The sequence below is a fragment of the Crinia signifera genome, chromosome 4 (assembly GCF_055691185.1).
Source record: "Crinia signifera chromosome 4, ASM5569118v1, whole genome shotgun sequence".
Classification (NCBI taxonomy): Eukaryota; Metazoa; Chordata; class Amphibia; order Anura; family Myobatrachidae; genus Crinia; species Crinia signifera.
In genome coordinates this window covers 291,728,273-291,748,944 of record NC_139220.1, presented here as the reverse complement: position 1 = coordinate 291,748,944, position 20,672 = coordinate 291,728,273, and the positions used below count along the sequence as shown (strand labels likewise).

The window sequence follows — 20,672 nt, the reverse complement described above, 5'->3', positions numbered from 1 at the left end:
AGGAGAACAGGTGAGGAAACTAGAAATCCGTACCATGGATACACCGTAGTTATCCCCCTTACTTGTTGTGTAAGTGATATATTATTTACATGTAATCGACATGCTAAATAGTTTGAACATGTCATCATTTTGAACGTGTTAACAGTCTGACAAAAGATGTTTGCAGGTGGGGTTTTGTGAGACTGCGCACTAAGTGCGTTGGTGCGAGGTTAGCTGCTAGAAATGAACAGGTGATCGGCCTGTGAATTTTGCCAATATAACAGGGAATTTTCTGCGCTTCACCCCTAATGTATTAAAAAAACTGAGGATATGTGTTGGTTTATTTATGTATTAAACCAACACATATCCTCATTTTTTTTTTTATTCATTAGGGTTGAAGCGCAGAAAATTCCCTGTCATATTGACAAAAGATGTTGACTGCTTAGCCTTTGGAGACGGTTGCGGAAGAAATACAGCTTTATTTTCACAGGTCTAGTAACCATGTTGGAACTGCACCCCCAAATGATCTTCTGACTGTGTTTGTATCTGTAATTGGTCCATCGCCAATACCCCCTCCCCACACCATGTTTATCGTTGAGAAGACTGTGAGCCGCTGTTTGACTGATATTGGCAAATGTCACGGAATTCCAGAGGGCATCGGAGCAGATAAATAAAGGTGAGGAGAGTCCCGATACATTGTGATATGACAGAGAGATCATTTCAAGTCCACGGAAAATGTACTGCAAAATAAAGAATTATGTGAAGATACATATAATCTAGTAACGAAAACAGAACGATGCTATTGATGGTAAACGCTATGATCCAAGTCAAGTAGTTAAATTATTATATCCACCGAGAAACCCTTTCTTAAAAACCTCCCTTACTATCCAGATACAAAATAGTCCTCTTTGTTCCAAATGTACTTTCTCATATGAGTATTTAGGATGTGGTCAAAAAGTGATACTTTGGTAGAAATTGTGTCCACTAATGTTTCCAACTTAATCCATACATTTGTAACCGTTGTACAATAAAATAGTCTCTGTTACTCATTTGTATCAAATAGCTTTGGATGCACGCTGCAGTTCTGATTGTGCTTAATTCTAAAGCTAATGTCAATATGAAATCTGAGACCTAGATTGTAAAGGTCACCAGAACATAACTGGTCACCTCAATGCTCCAATAGTCGCATGATGATCATCCTTTTACTACTGTAAAATGCGCACGTTGTTCAGACAACACATATATATATATATATATATATATATATATATATATATATATATATATATATGATAAATACTGATTAGAATGCCATCATATTAAGTGATACCTATATACTATGACTCCACGAGCGATAGTGACGAGAAGTACATGTACTGCAAGCAACTCTATCCCTGCCGATGGACAGCGTGATCGCGTTCTCTGCTGCAGCCGCTTCTCATAACCGCGTGTTTCCCACATCTATATTGGGTACAAGGAGCTACATGTGTTGCGCTGTGACCGGATCGTGTGGCCTGAGATCTCACAGCGGAAGTGAGACATCCAACCTAAAAGCGTCACACTGTCTCTGCTGCTGGTTGAACAGGCACATGTCCCAACGCTGTAAATTAACATTTTCTGGGGGGTTATATTTATGGAAACACAGGCAATCTTGGCGTTTTTTTTTTTTTTTTTTTTCAAACTGCATAAAATATGCCACGGCCAATCAGGACGAAGGGCGGCTTTATTTCCGTCAAATGACAGCGTAGCCCAGTGTATAAATAGAGTTGTAGCAAGGGGTAATGCATTTCGCCCTTCTTCTTCTTTGTACACCTTCTCAGAGAAACCAAGGATGGCCAGGACCAAGCAGACGGCTCGTAAGTCCACTGGCGGGAAAGCTCCCCGCAAGCAGCTGGCAACCAAGGCTGCCCGGAAAAGCGCTCCAGCTACCGGCGGCGTGAAGAAGCCTCATCGCTACAGGCCAGGTACCGTTGCCCTCCGCGAGATCCGCCGTTACCAGAAGTCCACGGAGCTGCTGATCCGCAAGTTGCCCTTCCAGCGCCTGGTGCGTGAGATCGCCCAGGACTTCAAGACCGACCTGCGCTTCCAGAGCTCTGCCGTCATGGCCCTGCAAGAGGCCAGCGAGGCTTACCTGGTGGGGCTCTTCGAGGACACCAACCTGTGCGCTATCCACGCCAAGAGGGTGACCATCATGCCCAAAGACATCCAGCTGGCCCGCAGGATCCGAGGGGAGAGGGCATAGAGATATTCGGCACTCCTGTACATGCAACGACACAAAGGCTCTTTTCAGAGCCACCAAATCTTTCTATAAAACGAGCTGAAGCCGAAGTTTCATAACAATATTTAATTTGAGTGATGTTTATATCTGGCGGTAGCCCGGGGTCCTTGAGCAGTGACTTCACAGGGGTCTCCCTTGTGGAAATGTAATGTTGATCACGTGTAAAGGGAACCACGAGCACGTTGTAGGGAAGTTTAAAAGCACGTTCGTCCGTGTCCTTCCCACAAAGGCATTCTATACGAGTTTAAGCATAAACTACCAAGTAGTGTTTCATGGGTAGAATGTTGTGAAAACCTCGTCGGCGGAAATCTAGAAGATCGATCTCCTTCATAAAATGCCCCACAGCCTGTAGTACTTTTATTTCAGCTTCGACTAGTTCCCTGGGCGACGGCACAAGCTCCACGAGACGGTCAAGACACTACTGGCCATCACCTTAATAAACGAGGGAACGTTACAGGTAGCAGTTTGTACAAGTTAGGTTCTCGGAGTCCCTTTTCTTTCGGCACCATCTAGCGCTACGGTAACAAGTCTACTACTAGGTACGAGAGGCATATGACATGGAGCAACCTCGCAGATCAACATGTTTTCCCCATGTACTTTCCAGTGTCAATAGCACAGCGATTACCGGTGCAGTTTGACTCCTGCCCTGCTAAATCGGTCTACCTATTACACATGAGTCAGCTCTTTAAGGTCGGGGTGGGTGGCTCTGAAAAGAGCCTTTGTGTTGTGGGGTAAAATATCTGGCAGACACGTTACTTGCTCTTAGCTGGCTTATGGCTCTCGGTCTTCTTGGGCAGCAGCACGGCCTGGATATTGGGCAGAACACCTCCCTGGGCGATGGTCACCCCACCCAGGAGCTTGTTGAGCTCTTCGTCGTTGCGCACAGCCAGCTGCAGGTGGCGGGGGATGATGCGGGTCTTCTTGTTGTCGCGGGCAGCGTTACCGGCAAGCTCCAAAATCTCAGCCGTCAGGTATTCCAGCACCGCGGCCAGATAGACCGGGGCACCGGCACCCACACGCTCCGCATAGTTTCCCTTCCTCAGCAGACGGTGAACGCGACCAACTGGGAACTGGAGACCGGCACGAGATGAGCGAGTCTTGGCCTTAGCCCGGGTCTTGCCGCCTTGTTTGCCTCTGCCGGACATGTTCGGTTGACAAATACAAAAGATTTACTTAACGAAAAGAAACGTGCACGCCGAATGTACGAGCAGGAAATACTATTAGTGCCCTCCTCTTATATATACACTCAAAAAGGTCCAGCGCTTGCTCTGTGATTGGTCTGGTTTCAAACTAACCAATGCAGATCGAGTTTATTCGCACACCAATCAGTAAATGGCAGGAGGGGTTTCGATGCCGCCTACAGTCACACGATGCTTCCAGCCAATAGTGTTGCGAGCGATGACGAGGCCTCGTTTGCATATATTGCCTACAAATAGAGCCTATCTGGCGCTGTGCGGGACACATTGTCAGCTTTGTGCAGAACCGAGTTGCCTTTACAATGCCTGATCCAGCCAAGTCTGCGCCGGCGCCCAAGAAAGGCTCTAAGAAAGCCGTGACCAAGACCCAGAAGAAGGATGGGAAGAAGCGTAGAAAGACCAGGAAGGAGAGTTACGCCATTTACGTGTACAAAGTCCTGAAGCAGGTGCACCCTGACACCGGCATCTCCTCCAAGGCTATGGGCATCATGAACTCCTTCGTTAATGATATCTTTGAGCGCATTGCTGGGGAAGCTTCCCGCCTGGCCCACTACAACAAGCGATCCACCATCACCTCCAGGGAGATCCAGACCGCCGTACGCCTGTTGCTGCCTGGAGAGCTGGCCAAGCACGCAGTGTCCGAGGGCACCAAAGCCGTCACCAAGTACACCAGCGCCAAGTAATTTCCCCTTCTTCCACCCGCACCAACACAAAGGCTCTTCTAAGAGCCACCCACCTCCTCTCTAATCGAGCTGTAACTATGATGGTTTGTGCCGCGTCCAAGCTCTCGGCATGAGTGCGAAAATGCAGGCCGATGTCCATAAATGACTTGGGACGTACCCTCTAGCTTATTGTTAACCCCACTGGTTCACAAAAAAAGCCTTTATTTACCACATGCTAGGATCTAGGTACAATTGTAGGACAGGGTCATTACATTCCATACATTGCAGATGTCTCTGGTTGCTGTAAAAAAAAAAAGAAAACCTGCGACCCATAGAGCGGCAATGTTCCCCGTGTGTAGTTGCCGAATATGTAAAGAATTATTTTGGATCGAAATGTTGCAAAGCATTATTAAATTGTAACATTTGGTGACTTTAAACCTCATATTAGAATATCCGAGGAACACAGTTGGTAAAGGATCGCTGTCTTTCAAAACGAAAAGTGCAGTATGTTATTGTAACAGGCTCTATTGCACTGAGTCACTTCTATGACACCCGGTTCCATTTCGTTGTATTTACTTAAGGGTGATCACATAATTCCTGCTTAGGCACACTTGGTTCCTAACGCCTACACAGTGATCAACAGTGTTCCGAATCGATAATCGGCTAAGGTCATTATCAGCGCCGTTGAATGTATTAAACTTGATTAAAAGGAAAAAAAGGTTCAGAGCGCAGAGTTGAAATACACACCGAGCCCGGGAGCCAGGGAAACGTTACAGTAGTTGTAATTGTTGTCAGAAGCGGTGTACCAGTCGGGAATGTATGTTGGTGTTTATTGCGAATTTTATTTTTCCCGCCGATATCTGGGCGACTCTCATTGTGTGGCTCATTTGTCATCACCAAATCCCCCACTTTTATATTGAAAAAAAAAAATACAATGTATCTATATATATATATATATATATTCCATGTATAATCAAATAAAATAAAAAAAAATAAAAATTCAACTATTGTCGTTGGGTCATTACGTTGCATCAATACAAATATTCACCACAACGTAGCGGAGTGGTTTAGTTCTCTAATCAAGCTCAATCGATACACTAGTTATTAACGAAGAAAACAATACCAAAGGAGCAATTAATATAAATCTAAACATAAAATAAGATACTCTAGTAATGAACGATATGAAAACAATAAAAAAAGGGGTGTGATTATGAAGGAAAGGCAAGGCGAGCCACGACTCCGCCTTTAAGTGCAAGTCACCCATCAGGTCCGCTCTACCAGTTGATAAAAGCCGGCTGACAGAGCTTTTGCTTATTCCTACTGATCGCAAGATTTTTGAGAATGTCTGGAAGAGGCAAAGGCGGAAAGGGGCTTGGCAAAGGAGGCGCTAAGCGCCACAGGAAGGTTCTTCGTGACAACATCCAGGGCATCACCAAGCCCGCCATCCGTCGTCTAGCTAGGCGAGGGGGTGTTAAGCGTATCTCTGGACTCATCTACGAGGAGACTCGTGGAGTGCTGAAGGTGTTTCTGGAGAATGTGATTCGTGATGCCGTCACCTACACCGAACACGCCAAGAGGAAGACCGTGACCGCTATGGACGTGGTCTATGCTCTGAAACGCCAGGGCCGCACTCTCTATGGGTTCGGGGGTTAAATTCTCAGGCGCATCTCGTGCAGTCACGCACACACAAAGGCCCTTTTCAGGGCCACCCATCTTTTCTACGAGAGCGCTGTTACAACCTCCCTATGTAACGTGGCTATGTGCCGGGTTGATTCGTCCCCTCACGCTAGAGGGATATGCTAGTGGATGCTGACAGTGAGGTGGGTGGCAGATGCAGTGGTTCTAGTCTAGTGTCGGTGAACGTGTAGTTTCGCAACCCGCAATTTGTTGAAAAGGTTACACTATAAACCCTGCTGCTTAGCGACCACTTGCACAGCAGCATATAACTTTTACAGAGAATTGTGTTTTAAAAGGGGCACGAGGAAAGCAGATTGAAGAATGATCCAGTCCGCCTTCTCTGCGATTTACTGAACTATTTACCGTATATAGCCTTGCACCACACGGTTTGCTGCAGTTATTCCAGCTGGGGATAATAAAACACGATGCTGAGCTAGAGAGTTCTATAGTGGTGAATCGCACACCTTCCCTGCCACAGATTGAGCTTGCCCTTACAGAAGATTTAGGGCAGAACCGGCTGGGATGTATGGTGCCACGGTTTACAGTGATTTCAGCCCCTGGAAAGTGGGCAGGACTAATCAGCGGGATTTTTGAAAAATGTAATGGCTCCACTTTCAGCCAATCGTTGAAAGGTGCATATCAACTTCTAGGTATCAGCGTGCGGCACAAAGCATAAGTTCCCCTCCGACCTTTGTCTGTAGATACCATTTTTTTGGGTATCACTGTGTTCACTTGAAAAGCGCACAAAAACTTGCTGCGCTATGAAACTGTTAATAAATAAAGAGAGCTGGTACGTAACTTTTATTAATCCCACTTTCCAGCATATCTGTAGAACTGTGTAGTGACTGAATTGAATGGGCACACTGGAACAGGCTGGCATCGCTGACTGTTGATTACCTACTGAAGGGCGCAGCCATCAGGCCACACCGCGCGCTTACAGCTCTGTCGAGAGAGGGTGGGTGGCTCTGAAAAGAGCCTTTTGGGGGAGAACAAGGGAGGGAGCGAGGATGCGTCTGCTCAGCCATTACTTCTTTGCCGCAGCTTTCTTGGGCTTGGCTGCCTTCTTGGCCGGGCTTTTTGCGGCTTTGGGTTTCGCTGCCTTCTTGGCCGGACTCTTGGCGGCTTTGGGTTTCGCCGCCTTCTTGGCAGGACTCTTGGCGGCCGCCTTCTTCGGCTTCACCGCTTTAGGCTTCTTTGGGCTTTTGGCAACAGCCGCTTTTGTGGGTTTCTTCACCTTCTTCGGGCTCTTGGCTGCACTCGGAGCTTTCTTGGGCTTTTTCGGGGATTTGGCCACTTTCTTTGCAGCAGGTTTCTTGGGCTTCAGAGACGTCTGGGCGACCTTCTTGCTCTCCGCCTGCTTCTTATTGAGCTTGAAGGAGCCGGAAGCGCCGGTGCCTTTCACCTGGGTGAGAGTTCCTTTGGTGACCAAACTTTTCACGCCCAGCTTCACGCGGCTGTTGTTCTTCTCCACATCGTAGCCTCCGGCAGCAAGAGCCTTCTTCAGGGCAGCAAGAGAAACCCCACTGCGCTCTTTGGAGGCGGCCACGGTTTTCACAATCAGCTCGGAGACGCTGGGTCCAGATGGCTTGGCGCTTTTCTTTGCTCCTCCAGCAGCCTTCTTTGGCTGCCTCTTCTTTTTGGCTGCGCCCTCTGAAGGAGGGACAGCGGCGGCGGCGGGTGCAGTCTCTGCCATCTTACGGAATCGGAACAGCAGAAAAAAAATGCGGTATAGTAGTTAAATCGCAATGCCCCAATCTGCTGATGTCTCTTATATAACCTGCCTGATGTGCTGTGATTGGCTCCCTTACAGTTGAGCGTTCTGTGCTCCCATTGGCGGAACAAGCAGGCGTGTGAACCCTTCCCTGTGTTATGAGTTTGTGACGATCTGCTCTCACCCTGTGTTTCGCTAGCGCAGAAAAAGAGTGTTTTCTATAGCATAAGATGGACAGAGGACCGGCTCTCTCAGCCACCCTCGTACTTCAAGATCCCCCCTAACACCGTATGGCCACTGCTAGTTTAGTCGGTAACAAGGAGGCCAGGATTAGCCAGTGGCAGCTCTCCCGCACCAGGCTAGATGAGCCTAGCATGGAACACATCTCTCTTCTTCTGTGAGTCGAATATGTCCATTCGGGGATTTTTTGCCTACTCCTGGTCCTGGTGATGACAAAGGTGGTCTGCGGAAGACTCGGTGCAGGACAGGGCACATATTAAAACACATTTAGATGGTGTGTGAGCTCCTGTACACACAGTAGGATAACACAGGCAGGTGGCAGCAAGGTACTGGCACTCTTGTCTAAAGAAATGAAGCTACTATGACAAGGTCAGAATGCCTACTAGACTCAGCTGCTGGGATTTTTGTTTTGATTGTAGGTAGTCCGGTTGGCACTCTCCACAAATGATGTTATAATAACCAATACAGCTAGTACGATGTCTTTGTTTCTGCTAGGAAAAAAAAACCTCTAGCCAAGAGGAATGATGTTCCTTTTGTCGGAAGCTCAGATCATGCTTTGGTCCCAGACCTGTGGACTAAAAACTTATGTGGAAGAACTCCAATATGAGGAGTTGTCCAATACGTTGACATGACCAGGGTGCCAGACATTTGTTACATACAGCATTCATTGTTCACCTAGCAGTGAGGTTAGCCGACATCCACACTCCATAAGAGCTCTTGGAGACCGCAAGGCCCTTTATTTTTAACCTAACGGAGGTCTCCATCCTGCTGCCTGCGGGTTGGTCCAAACCCATTCTGGGATATTTACAATGGATTTACACAACAACAACTTTTATTTATATATATTTACATTTGAACAGTTGAAGACAGAGTTGGAATCGGAGCATGAGTATATTGCAGCGCGTGTTTTAATCCCAAAATGCATGCCAGGAGCGCCATACTCAAACAGTAGTGGCAGTCAGGAGATCAGATTAGGAGATGTAGATGGTAGGAAGCAGAATGTGAGCTAAGCCTGATGACCTTCCACTTTAGGGCCTTGCAATTAGGGAAAATATAGAGGACAAAACATGATGGCCAAACAACGGTTGCGTTGGGAAACAGGAGAACAGGTGAGGAAACTAGAAATCCGTACCATGGATACACCGTAGTTATCCCCCTTACTTGTTGTGTAAGTGATATATTATTTACATGTAATCGACATGCTAAATAGTTTGAACATGTCATCATTTTGAACGTGTTAACAGTCTGACAAAAGATGTTTGCAGGTGGGGTTTTGTGAGACTGCGCACTAAGTGCGTTGGTGCGAGGTTAGCTGCTAGAAATGAACAGGTGATCGGCCTGTGAATTTTGCCAATATAACAGGGAATTTTCTGCGCTTCACCCCTAATGTATTAAAAAAACTGAGGATATGTGTTGGTTTATTTATGTATTAAACCAACACATATCCTCATTTTTTTTTTAATTCATTAGGGTTGAAGCGCAGAAAATTCCCTGTCATATTGACAAAAGATGTTGACTGCTTAGCCTTTGGAGACGGTTGCGGAAGAAATACAGCTTTATTTTCACAGGTCTAGTAACCATGTTGGAACTGCACCCCCAAATGATCTTCTGACTGTGTTTGTATCTGTAATTGGTCCATCGCCAATACCCCCTCCCCACACCATGTTTATCGTTGAGAAGACTGGGAGCCGCTGTTTGACTGATATTGGCAAATGTCACGGAATTCCAGAGGGCATCGGAGCAGATAAATAAAGGTGAGGAGAGTCCCGATACATTGTGATATGACAGAGAGATCATTTCAAGTCCACGGAAAATGTACTGCAAAATAAAGAATTATGTGAAGATACATATAATCTAGTAACGAAAACAGAACGATGCTATTGATGGTAAACGCTATGATCCAAGTCAAGTAGTTAAATTATTATATCCACCGAGAAACCCTTTCTTGAAAACCTCCCTTACTATCCAGATACAAAATAGTCCTCTTTGTTCCAAATGTACTTTCTCATATGAGTATTTAGGATGTGGTCAAAAAGTGATACTTTGGTAGAAATTGTGTCCACTAATGTTTCCAACTTAATCCATACATTTGTAACCGTTGTACAATAAAATAGTCTCTGTTACTCATTTGTATCAAATAGCTTTGGATGCACGCTGCAGTTCTGATTGTGCTTAATTCTAAAGCTAATGTCAATATGAAATCTGAGACCTAGATTGTAAAGGTCACCAGAACATAACTGGTCACCTCAATGCTCCAATAGTCGCATGATGATCATCCTTTTACTACTGTAAAATGCGCACGTTGTTCAGACAACACATATATATATATATATATATATATATATATATATATATATATATATATATATATATATATGATAAATACTGATTAGAATGCCATCATATTAAGTGATACCTATATACTATGACTCCACGAGCGATAGTGACGAGAAGTACATGTACTGCAAGCAACTCTATCCCTGCCGATGGACAGCGTGATCGCGTTCTCTGCTGCAGCCGCTTCTCATAACCGCGTGTTTTCCACATCTATATTGGGTACAAGGAGCTACATGTGTTGCGCTGTGACCGGATCGTGTGGCCTGAGATCTCACAGCGGAAGTGAGACATCCAACCTAAAAGCGTCACACTGTCTCTGCTGCTGGTTGAACAGGCACATGTCCCAACGCTGTAAATTAACATTTTCTGGGGGGTTATATTTATGGAAACACAGGCAATCTTGGCGTTTTTTTTTTTTTTTTTTTCAAACTGCATAAAATATGCCACGGCCAATCAGGACGAAGGGCGGCTTTATTTCCGTCAAATGACAGCGTAGCCCAGTGTATAAATAGAGTTGTAGCAAGGGGTAATGCATTTCGCCCTTCTTCTTCTTCTTCGTACACCTTCTCAGAGAAACCAAGGATGGCCAGGACCAAGCAGACGGCTCGTAAGTCCACTGGCGGGAAAGCTCCCCGCAAACAGCTGGCAACCAAGGCTGCCCGGAAAAGCGCTCCAGCTACCGGCGGCGTGAAGAAGCCTCATCGCTACAGGCCAGGTACCGTTGCCCTCCGCGAGATCCGCCGTTACCAGAAGTCCACGGAGCTGCTGATCCGCAAGTTGCCCTTCCAGCGCCTGGTGCGTGAGATCGCCCAGGACTTCAAGACCGACCTGCGCTTCCAGAGCTCTGCCGTCATGGCCCTGCAAGAGGCCAGCGAGGCTTACCTGGTGGGGCTCTTCGAGGACACCAACCTGTGCGCTATCCACGCCAAGAGGGTGACCATCATGCCCAAAGACATCCAGCTGGCCCGCAGGATCCGAGGGGAGAGGGCATAGAGATATTCGGCACTCCTGTACATGCAACGACACAAAGGCTCTTTTCAGAGCCACCAAATCTTTCTATAAAACGAGCTGAAGCCGAAGTTTCATAACAATATTTAATTTGAGTGATGTTTATATCTGGCGGTAGCCCGGGGTCCTTGAGCAGTGACTTCACAGGGGTCTCCCTTGTGGAAATGTAATGTTGATCACGTGTAAAGGGAACCACGAGCACGTTGTAGGGAAGTTTAAAAGCACGTTCGTCCGTGTCCTTCCCACAAAGGCATTCTATACGAGTTTAAGCATAAACTACCAAGTAGTGTTTCATGGGTAGAATGTTGTGAAAACCTCGTCGGCGGAAATCTAGAAGATCGATCTCCTTCATGAAATGCCCCACAGCCTGTAGTACTTTTATTTCAGCTTCGACTAGTTCCCTGGGCGACGGCACAAGCTCCACGAGACGGTCAAGACACTACTGGCCATCACCTTAATAAACGAGGGAACGTTACAGGTAGCAGTTTGTACAAGTTAGGTTCTCGGAGTCCCTTTTCTTTCGGCACCATCTAGCGCTACGGTAACAAGTCTACTACTAGGTACGAGAGGCATATGACATGGAGCAACCTCGCAGATCAACATGTTTTCCCCATGTACTTTCCAGTGTCAATAGCACAGCGATTACCGGTGCAGTTTGACTCCTGCCCTGCTAAATCGGTCTACCTATTACACATGAGTCAGCTCTTTAAGGTCGGGGTGGGTGGCTCTGAAAAGAGCCTTTGTGTTGTGGGGTAAAATATCTGGCAGACACGTTACTTGCTCTTAGCTGGCTTATGGCTCTCGGTCTTCTTGGGCAGCAGCACGGCCTGGATATTGGGCAGAACACCTCCCTGGGCGATGGTCACCCCACCCAGGAGCTTGTTGAGCTCTTCGTCGTTGCGCACAGCCAGCTGCAGGTGGCGGGGGATGATGCGGGTCTTCTTGTTGTCGCGGGCAGCGTTACCGGCAAGCTCCAAAATCTCAGCCGTCAGGTATTCCAGCACCGCGGCCAGATAGACCGGGGCACCGGCACCCACACGCTCCGCATAGTTTCCCTTCCTCAGCAGACGGTGAACGCGACCAACTGGGAACTGGAGACCGGCACGAGATGAGCGAGTCTTGGCCTTAGCCCGGGTCTTGCCGCCTTGTTTGCCTCTGCCGGACATGTTCGGTTGACAAATACAAAAGATTTACTTAACGAAAAGAAACGTGCACGCCGAATGTACGAGCAGGAAATACTATTAGTGCCCTCCTCTTATATATACACTCAAAAAGGTCCAGCGCTTGCTCTGTGATTGGTCTGGTTTCAAACTAACCAATGCAGATCGAGTTTATTCGCACACCAATCAGTAAATGGCAGGAGGGGTTTCGATGCCGCCTACAGTCACACGATGCTTCCAGCCAATAGTGTTGCGAGCGATGACGAGGCCTCGTTTGCATATATTGCCTACAAATAGAGCCTATCTGGCGCTGTGCGGGACACATTGTCAGCTTTGTGCAGAACCGAGTTGCCTTTACAATGCCTGATCCAGCCAAGTCTGCGCCGGCGCCCAAGAAAGGCTCTAAGAAAGCCGTGACCAAGACCCAGAAGAAGGATGGGAAGAAGCGTAGAAAGACCAGGAAGGAGAGTTACGCCATTTACGTGTACAAAGTCCTGAAGCAGGTGCACCCTGACACCGGCATCTCCTCCAAGGCTATGGGCATCATGAACTCCTTCGTTAATGATATCTTTGAGCGCATTGCTGGGGAAGCTTCCCGCCTGGCCCACTACAACAAGCGATCCACCATCACCTCCAGGGAGATCCAGACCGCCGTACGCCTGTTGCTGCCTGGAGAGCTGGCCAAGCACGCAGTGTCCGAGGGCACCAAAGCCGTCACCAAGTACACCAGCGCCAAGTAATTTCCCCTTCTTCCACCCGCACCAACACAAAGGCTCTTCTAAGAGCCACCCACCTCCTCTCTAATCGAGCTGTAACTATGATGGTTTGTGCCGCGTCCAAGCTCTCGGCATGAGTGCGAAAATGCAGGCCGATGTCCATAAATGACTTGGGACGTACCCTCTAGCTTATTGTTAACCCCACTGGTTCACAAAAAAAGCCTTTATTTACCACATGCTAGGATCTAGGTACAATTGTAGGACAGGGTCATTACATTCCATACATTGCAGATGTCTCTGGTTGCTGTAAAAAAAAAAAGAAAACCTGCGACCCATAGAGCGGCAATGTTCCCCGTGTGTAGTTGCCGAATATGTAAAGAATTATTTTGGATCGAAATGTTGCAAAGCATTATTAAATTGTAACATTTGGTGACTTTAAACCTCATATTAGAATATCCGAGGAACACAGTTGGTAAAGGATCGCTGTCTTTCAAAACGAAAAGTGCAGTATGTTATTGTAACAGGCTCTATTGCACTGAGTCACTTCTATGACACCCGGTTCCATTTCGTTGTATTTACTTAAGGGTGATCACATAATTCCTGCTTAGGCACACTTGGTTCCTAACGCCTACACAGTGATCAACAGTGTTCCGAATCGATAATCGGCTAAGGTCATTATCAGCGCCGTTGAATGTATTAAACTTGATTAAAAGGAAAAAAAGGTTCAGAGCGCAGAGTTGAAATACACACCGAGCCCGGGAGCCAGGGAAACGTTACAGTAGTTGTAATTGTTGTCAGAAGCGGTGTACCAGTCGGGAATGTATGTTGGTGTTTATTGCGAATTTTATTTTTCCCGCCGATATCTGGGCGACTCTCATTGTGTGGCTCATTTGTCATCACCAAATCCCCCACTTTTATATTGAAAAAAAAAAAAAATACAATGTATCTATATATATATATATATTCCATGTATAATCAAATAAAATAAAAAAAAATAAAAATTCAACTATTGTCGTTGGGTCATTACGTTGCATCAATACAAATATTCACCACAACGTAGCGGAGTGGTTTAGTTCTCTAATCAAGCTCAATCGATACACTAGTTATTAACGAAGAAAACAATACCAAAGGAGCAATTAATATAAATCTAAACATAAAATAAGATACTCTAGTAATGAACGATATGAAAACAATAAAAAAAGGGGTGTGATTATGAAGGAAAGGCAAGGCGAGCCACGACTCCGCCTTTAAGTGCAAGTCACCCATCAGGTCCGCTCTACCAGTTGATAAAAGCCGGCTGACAGAGCTTTTGCTTATTCCTACTGATCGCAAGATTTTTGAGAATGTCTGGAAGAGGCAAAGGCGGAAAGGGGCTTGGCAAAGGAGGCGCTAAGCGCCACAGGAAGGTTCTTCGTGACAACATCCAGGGCATCACCAAGCCCGCCATCCGTCGTCTAGCTAGGCGAGGGGGTGTTAAGCGTATCTCTGGACTCATCTACGAGGAGACTCGTGGAGTGCTGAAGGTGTTTCTGGAGAATGTGATTCGTGATGCCGTCACCTACACCGAACACGCCAAGAGGAAGACCGTGACCGCTATGGACGTGGTCTATGCTCTGAAACGCCAGGGCCGCACTCTCTATGGGTTCGGGGGTTAAATTCTCAGGCGCATCTCGTGCAGTCACGCACACACAAAGGCCCTTTTCAGGGCCACCCATCTTTTCTACGAGAGCGCTGTTACAACCTCCCTATGTAACGTGGCTATGTGCCGGGTTGATTCGTCCCCTCACGCTAGAGGGATATGCTAGTGGATGCTGACAGTGAGGTGGGTGGCAGATGCAGTGGTTCTAGTCTAGTGTCGGTGAACGTGTAGTTTCGCAACCCGCAATTTGTTGAAAAGGTTACACTATAAACCCTGCTGCTTAGCGACCACTTGCACAGCAGCATATAACTTTTACAGAGAATTGTGTTTTAAAAGGGGCACGAGGAAAGCAGATTGAAGAATGATCCAGTCCGCCTTCTCTGCGATTTACTGAACTATTTACCGTATATAGCCTTGCACCACACGGTTTGCTGCAGTTATTCCAGCTGGGGATAATAAAACACGATGCTGAGCTAGAGAGTTCTATAGTGGTGAATCGCACACCTTCCCTGCCACAGATTGAGCTTGCCCTTACAGAAGATTTAGGGCAGAACCGGCTGGGATGTATGGTGCCACGGTTTACAGTGATTTCAGCCCCTGGAAAGTGGGCAGGACTAATCAGCGGGATTTTTGAAAAATGTAATGGCTCCACTTTCAGCCAATCGTTGAAAGGTGCATATCAACTTCTAGGTATCAGCGTGCGGCACAAAGCATAAGTTCCCCTCCGACCTTTGTCTGTAGATACCATTTTTTTGGGTATCACTGTGTTCACTTGAAAAGCGCACAAAAACTTGCTGCGCTATGAAACTGTTAATAAATAAAGAGAGCTGGTACGTAACTTTTATTAATCCCACTTTCCAGCATATCTGTAGAACTGTGTAGTGACTGAATTGAATGGGCACACTGGAACAGGCTGGCATCGCTGACTGTTGATTACCTACTGAAGGGCGCAGCCATCAGGCCACACCGCGCGCTTACAGCTCTGTCGAGAGAGGGTGGGTGGCTCTGAAAAGAGCCTTTTGGGGGAGAACAAGGGAGGGAGCGAGGATGCGTCTGCTCAGCCATTACTTCTTTGCCGCAGCTTTCTTGGGCTTGGCTGCCTTCTTGGCCGGGCTTTTTGCGGCTTTGGGTTTCGCTGCCTTCTTGGCCGGACTCTTGGCGGCTTTGGGTTTCGCCGCCTTCTTGGCAGGACTCTTGGCGGCCGCCTTCTTCGGCTTCACCGCTTTAGGCTTCTTTGGGCTTTTGGCAACAGCCGCTTTTGTGGGTTTCTTCACCTTCTTCGGGCTCTTGGCTGCACTCGGAGCTTTCTTGGGCTTTTTCGGGGATTTGGCCACTTTCTTTGCAGCAGGTTTCTTGGGCTTCAGAGACGTCTGGGCGACCTTCTTGCTCTCCGCCTGCTTCTTATTGAGCTTGAAGGAGCCGGAAGCGCCGGTGCCTTTCACCTGGGTGAGAGTTCCTTTGGTGACCAAACTTTTCACGCCCAGCTTCACGCGGCTGTTGTTCTTCTCCACATCGTAGCCTCCGGCAGCAAGAGCCTTCTTCAGGGCAGCAAGAGAAACCCCACTGCGCTCTTTGGAGGCGGCCACGGTTTTCACAATCAGCTCGGAGACGCTGGGTCCAGATGGCTTGGCGCTTTTCTTTGCTCCTCCAGCAGCCTTCTTTGGCTGCCTCTTCTTTTTGGCTGCGCCCTCTGAAGGAGGGACAGCGGCGGCGGCGGGTGCAGTCTCTGCCATCTTACGGAATCGGAACAGCAGAAAAAAAAATGCGGTATAGTAGTTAAATCGCAATGCCCCAATCTGCTGATGTCTCTTATATAACCTGCCTGATGTGCTGTGATTGGCTCCCTTACAGTTGAGCGTTCTGTGCTCCCATTGGCGGAACAAGCAGGCGTGTGAACCCTTCCCTGTGTTATGAGTTTGTGACGATCTGCTCTCACCCTGTGTTTCGCTAGCGCAGAAAAAGAGTGTTTTCTATAGCATAAGATGGACAGAGGACCGGCTCTCTCAGCCACCCTCGTACTTCAAGATCCCCCCTAACACCGTATGGCCACTGCTAGTTTAGTCGGTAACAAGGAGGCCAGGATTAGCCAGTGGCAGCTCTCCCGCACCAGGCTAGATGAGCCTAGCATGGAACACACCTCTCTTCTTCTGTGAGTCGAATATGTCCATTCGGGGATTTTTTGCCTACTCCTGGTCCTGGTGATGACAAAGGTGGTCTGCGGAAGACTCGGTGCAGGACAGGGCACATATTAAAACACATTTAGATGGTGTGTGAGCTCCTGTACACACAGTAGGATAACACAGGCAGGTGGCAGCAAGGTACTGGCACTCTTGTCTAAAGAAATGAAGCTACTATGACAAGGTCAGAATGCCTACTAGACTCAGCTGCTGGGATTTTTGTTTTGATTGTAGGTAGTCCGGTTGGCACTCTCCACAAATGATGTTATAATAACCAATACAGCTAGTACGATGTCTTTGTTTCTGCTAGGAAAAAAAAACCTCTAGCCAAGAGGAATGATGTTCCTTTTGTCGGAAGCTCAGATCATGCTTTGGTCCCAGACCTGTGGACTAAAAACTTATGTGGAAGAACTCCAATATGAGGAGTTGTCCAATACGTTGACATGACCAGGGTGCCAGACATTTGTTACATACAGCATTCATTGTTCACCTAGCAGTGAGGTTAGCCGACATCCACACTCCATAAGAGCTCTTGGAGACCGCAAGGCCCTTTATTTTTAACCTAACGGAGGTCTCCATCCTGCTGCCTGCGGGTTGGTCCAAACCCATTCTGGGATATTTACAATGGATTTACACAACAACAACTTTTATTTATATATATTTACATTTAAACAGTTGAAGACAGAGTTGGAATCGGAGCATGAGTATATTGCAGCGCGTGTTTTAATCCCAAAATGCATGCCAGGAGCGCCATACTCAAACAGTAGTGGCAGTCAGGAGATCAGATTAGGAGATGTAGATGGTAGGAAGCAGAATGTGAGCTAAGCCTGATGACCTTCCACTTTAGGGCCTTGCAATTAGGGAAAATATAGAGGACAAAACATGATGGCCAAACAACGGTTGCGTTGGGAAACAGGAGAACAGGTGAGGAAACTAGAAATCCGTACCATGGATACACCGTAGTTATCCCCCTTACTTGTTGTGTAAGTGATATATTATTTACATGTAATCGACATGCTAAATAGTTTGAACATGTCATCATTTTGAACGTGTTAACAGTCTGACAAAAGATGTTTGCAGGTGGGGTTTTGTGAGACTGCGCACTAAGTGCGTTGGTGCGAGGTTAGCTGCTAGAAATGAACAGGTGATCGGCCTGTGAATTTTGCCAATATAACAGGGAATTTTCTGCGCTTCACCCCTAATGTATTAAAAAAACTGAGGATATGTGTTGGTTTATTTATGTATTAAACCAACACATATCCTCATTTTTTTTTTAATTCATTAGGGTTGAAGCGCAGAAAATTCCATGTCATATTGACAAAAGATGTTGACTGCTTAGCCTTTGGAGACGGTTGCGGAAGAAATACAGCTTAATTTTCACAGGTCTAGTAACCATGTTGGAACTGCACCCCCAAATGATCTTCTGACTGTGTTTGTATCTGTAATTGGTCCATCGCCAATACCCCCAGTCCCCACACCATGTTTATCGTTGAGAAGACTGGGAGCCGCTGTTTGACTGATATTGGCAAATGTCACGGAATTCCAGAGGGCATCGGAGCAGATAAATAAAGGTGAGGAGAGTCCCGATACATTGTGATATGACAGAGAGATCATTTCAAGTCCACGGAAAATGTACTGCAAAATAAAGAATTATGTGAAGATACATATAATCTAGTAACGAAAACAGAACGATGCTATTGATGGTAAACGCTATGATCCAAGTCAAGTAGTTAAATTATTATATCCACCGAGAAACCCTTTCTTGAAAACCTCCCTTACTATCCAGATACAAAATAGTCCTCTTTGTTCCAAATGTACTTTCTCATATGAGTATTTAGGATGTGGTCAAAAAGTGATACTTTGGTAGAAATTGTGTCCACTAATGTTTCCAACTTAATCCATACATTTGTAACAGTTGTACAATAAAATAGTCTCTGTTACTCATTTGTATCAAATAGCTTTGGATGCACGCTGCAGTTCTGATTGTGCTTAATTCTAAAGCTAATGTCAATATGAAATCTGAGACCTAGATTGTAAAGGTCACCAGAACATAACTGGTCACCTCAATGCTCCAATAGTCGCATGATGATCATCCTTTTACTACTGTAAAATGCGCACGTTGTTCAGACAACATTATATATATATATATATATATATATATATATATATATATATATATATATATATATATATATATATAAAAACTGATTAGAATGCCATCATATTAAGTGATACCTATATACTATGACTCCACGAGCGATAGTGACGAGAAGTACATGTACTGCAAGCAACTCTATCCCTGCCGATGGACAGCGTGATCGCGTTCTCTGCTGCAGCCGCTTCTCATAACCGCGTGTTTCCCACATCTATATTGGGTACAAGGAGCTACATGTGTTGCGCTGTGACCGGATCGTGTGGCCTGAGATCTCACAGCGGAAGTGAGACATCCAACCTAAAAGCGTCACACTGTCTCTGCTGCTGGCTGAACAGGCACATGTCCCAACGCTGTAAATTAACATTTTCTTGGGGGTTATATTTATGGAAACACAGGAAATCTTGGCGGTTTTTTTTTTTAAACTGCATAAAATATGCCACGGCCAATCAGGACGAAGGGCGGCTTTATTTCCGTCAAATGACAGCGTAGCCCAGTGTATAAATAGAGTTGTAGCAAGGGGTAATGCATTTCGCCCTTCTTCTTCTTCTTCTTTGCAACCTTCGCAGAGAAACCAAGGATGGCCAGGACCAAGCAGACGGCTCGTAAGTCCACTGGCGGGAAAGCTCCCCGCAAGCAGCTGGCAACCAAGGCTGCCCGGAAAAGCGCTCCAGCTACCGGCGGCGTGAAGAAGCCTCATCGCTACAGGCCAGGTACCGTCGCCCTCCGCGAGATCCGCCGTTACCAGAAGTCCACGGAGCTGCTTATCCGCAAGTTGCCCTTCCAGCGCCTGGTGCGTGAGATCGCCCAGGACTTCAAGACCGACCTGCGCTTCCAGAGCTCTGCCGTCATGGCCCTGCAAGAGGCCAGCGAGGCTTACCTGGTGGGGCTCTTCGAGGACACCAACCTGTGCGCTATCCACGCCAAGAGGGTGACCATCATGCCCAAAGACATCCAGCTGGCCCGCAGGATCCGAGGGGAGAGGGCATAGAGATATTCGGCACTCCTGTACACGCAACGACACAAAGGCTCTTTTCAGAGCCACCAAATCTTTCTGTAAAACGAGCTGAAGCCGAAGTTTCATAACAATATTTAATTTGAGTGATGTTTATATCTGGCGGTAGCCCGGGGTCCTTGTGCAGTGACTTCACAGGGGTCTCCCTTGTGGAAATGTAATGTTGATCACGTGTAAAGGGAACCACGAGCACGTTGTAGGGAAGTTTAAAAGCACGTTCGTCCGTGTCCTTCCCACAAAGGCATTCTATACGAGTTTAAGCATAAACTACTAAGTAGTGTTTCATGGGTAGAATGTTGTGAAAACCTCGGCGGAAATCTAGAAGATCGATCTCCTTCATGAAATGCCCCACAGCCTGTAGTACTTTTATTTCAGCTTCGACTAGTTCCCTGGGCGACGGCACAAGCTCCACGAGACGGTCAAGACACTACTGGCCATCACCTTAATAAACGAGGGAACGTTACAGGTAGCAGTTTGTACAAGTTAGGCTCTCGGAGTCCCTTTTCTTTCGGCACCATCTAGCGCTACGGTAACAAGTCTACTACTAGGTACGAGAGGCATATGACATGGAGCAACCTCGCAGATCAACATGTTTTCCCCATGTACTTTCCAGTGTCAATAGCACAGTGATTACCGGTGCAGTTTGACTCCTGCCCTGCTAAATCGGTCTACCTATTACACATGAGTCAGCTCTTTAAGGTCGGGGTGGGTGGCTCTGAAAAGAG

At 46.7% G+C, this 20,672-nt stretch overlaps 9 protein-coding genes and 1 long non-coding RNA gene across 10 annotated transcripts; 5 read left to right on the top strand and 5 right to left on the bottom strand.

The window, feature by feature from the left end:
- Positions 1 to 1,784: 1,784 nt before the first annotated feature.
- LOC146072719 (histone H3) lies at positions 1,785 to 2,221 on the top strand. Its single transcript, XM_083179914.1, has one exon. It carries the CDS (start codon positions 1,811 to 1,813, stop codon positions 2,219 to 2,221), a length of 411 nt encoding a protein of 136 aa, XP_083036040.1. The 5' UTR covers positions 1,785 to 1,810.
- Positions 2,222 to 3,009: 788 nt separating this feature from the next.
- LOC146073184 (histone H2A type 1) lies at positions 3,010 to 3,402 on the bottom strand. Its single transcript, XM_083180368.1, has one exon. The coding sequence runs from the start codon at positions 3,400 to 3,402 to the stop codon at positions 3,010 to 3,012; it is 393 nt and encodes a 130-aa protein (XP_083036494.1).
- Positions 3,403 to 3,718: 316 nt separating this feature from the next.
- LOC146072718 (histone H2B 1.1) lies at positions 3,719 to 4,188 on the top strand. The gene has a single exon (XM_083179913.1). The coding sequence runs from the start codon at positions 3,756 to 3,758 to the stop codon at positions 4,134 to 4,136; it is 381 nt and encodes a 126-aa protein (XP_083036039.1). The 5' UTR covers positions 3,719 to 3,755; the 3' UTR covers positions 4,137 to 4,188.
- A 2,392-nt stretch (positions 4,189 to 6,580) lies between these two features.
- LOC146072717 (histone H1.11L-like) lies at positions 6,581 to 7,521 on the bottom strand. Its single transcript, XM_083179912.1, has one exon. The coding sequence runs from the start codon at positions 7,483 to 7,485 to the stop codon at positions 6,817 to 6,819; it is 669 nt and encodes a 222-aa protein (XP_083036038.1). The 5' UTR covers positions 7,486 to 7,521; the 3' UTR covers positions 6,581 to 6,816.
- Positions 7,522 to 10,662: 3,141 nt separating this feature from the next.
- LOC146072716 (histone H3) lies at positions 10,663 to 11,073 on the top strand. The gene has a single exon (XM_083179911.1). It carries the CDS (start codon positions 10,663 to 10,665, stop codon positions 11,071 to 11,073), a length of 411 nt encoding a protein of 136 aa, XP_083036037.1.
- A 788-nt stretch (positions 11,074 to 11,861) lies between these two features.
- LOC146073183 (histone H2A type 1) lies at positions 11,862 to 12,254 on the bottom strand. The gene has a single exon (XM_083180367.1). The coding sequence runs from the start codon at positions 12,252 to 12,254 to the stop codon at positions 11,862 to 11,864; it is 393 nt and encodes a 130-aa protein (XP_083036493.1).
- A 316-nt stretch (positions 12,255 to 12,570) lies between these two features.
- LOC146072715 (histone H2B 1.1) lies at positions 12,571 to 13,040 on the top strand. Its single transcript, XM_083179910.1, has one exon. It carries the CDS (start codon positions 12,608 to 12,610, stop codon positions 12,986 to 12,988), a length of 381 nt encoding a protein of 126 aa, XP_083036036.1. The 5' UTR covers positions 12,571 to 12,607; the 3' UTR covers positions 12,989 to 13,040.
- Positions 13,041 to 15,431: 2,391 nt separating this feature from the next.
- Positions 15,432 to 16,373, bottom strand: LOC146072714 (histone H1.11L-like). Its single transcript, XM_083179908.1, has one exon. It carries the CDS (start codon positions 16,334 to 16,336, stop codon positions 15,668 to 15,670), a length of 669 nt encoding a protein of 222 aa, XP_083036034.1. The 5' UTR covers positions 16,337 to 16,373; the 3' UTR covers positions 15,432 to 15,667.
- A 1,791-nt stretch (positions 16,374 to 18,164) lies between these two features.
- LOC146072713 (uncharacterized) lies at positions 18,165 to 19,269 on the bottom strand. Its single transcript, XR_014473228.1, has 2 exons — positions 19,016 to 19,269; positions 18,165 to 18,415 (listed from the first exon to the last, which is right to left on the bottom strand). It is a non-coding gene; the product is annotated as an uncharacterized LOC146072713 (long non-coding RNA).
- Positions 19,270 to 19,506: 237 nt separating this feature from the next.
- On the top strand, positions 19,507 to 19,923 carry LOC146072712 (histone H3). Its single transcript, XM_083179907.1, has one exon. It carries the CDS (start codon positions 19,513 to 19,515, stop codon positions 19,921 to 19,923), a length of 411 nt encoding a protein of 136 aa, XP_083036033.1. The 5' UTR covers positions 19,507 to 19,512.
- Positions 19,924 to 20,672: the final 749 nt, after the last annotated feature.

What these genes read in the sequence shown, in the direction of transcription:
- LOC146072716 (XM_083179911.1), top strand. Translation starts at nt 10,663, where the DNA reads ATGGCCAGGACCAAGCAGACGGCTCGTAAGTCCACTGGCGGGAAAGCT.
- LOC146073184 (XM_083180368.1), bottom strand. Translation starts at nt 3,402, where the DNA reads ATGTCCGGCAGAGGCAAACAAGGCGGCAAGACCCGGGCTAAGGCCAAG.
- LOC146072715 (XM_083179910.1), top strand. Translation starts at nt 12,608, where the DNA reads ATGCCTGATCCAGCCAAGTCTGCGCCGGCGCCCAAGAAAGGCTCTAAG.
- LOC146072714 (XM_083179908.1), bottom strand. Translation starts at nt 16,336, where the DNA reads ATGGCAGAGACTGCACCCGCCGCCGCCGCTGTCCCTCCTTCAGAGGGC.
- LOC146072712 (XM_083179907.1), top strand. Translation starts at nt 19,513, where the DNA reads ATGGCCAGGACCAAGCAGACGGCTCGTAAGTCCACTGGCGGGAAAGCT.
- LOC146073183 (XM_083180367.1), bottom strand. Translation starts at nt 12,254, where the DNA reads ATGTCCGGCAGAGGCAAACAAGGCGGCAAGACCCGGGCTAAGGCCAAG.
- LOC146072719 (XM_083179914.1), top strand. Translation starts at nt 1,811, where the DNA reads ATGGCCAGGACCAAGCAGACGGCTCGTAAGTCCACTGGCGGGAAAGCT.
- LOC146072718 (XM_083179913.1), top strand. Translation starts at nt 3,756, where the DNA reads ATGCCTGATCCAGCCAAGTCTGCGCCGGCGCCCAAGAAAGGCTCTAAG.
- LOC146072717 (XM_083179912.1), bottom strand. Translation starts at nt 7,485, where the DNA reads ATGGCAGAGACTGCACCCGCCGCCGCCGCTGTCCCTCCTTCAGAGGGC.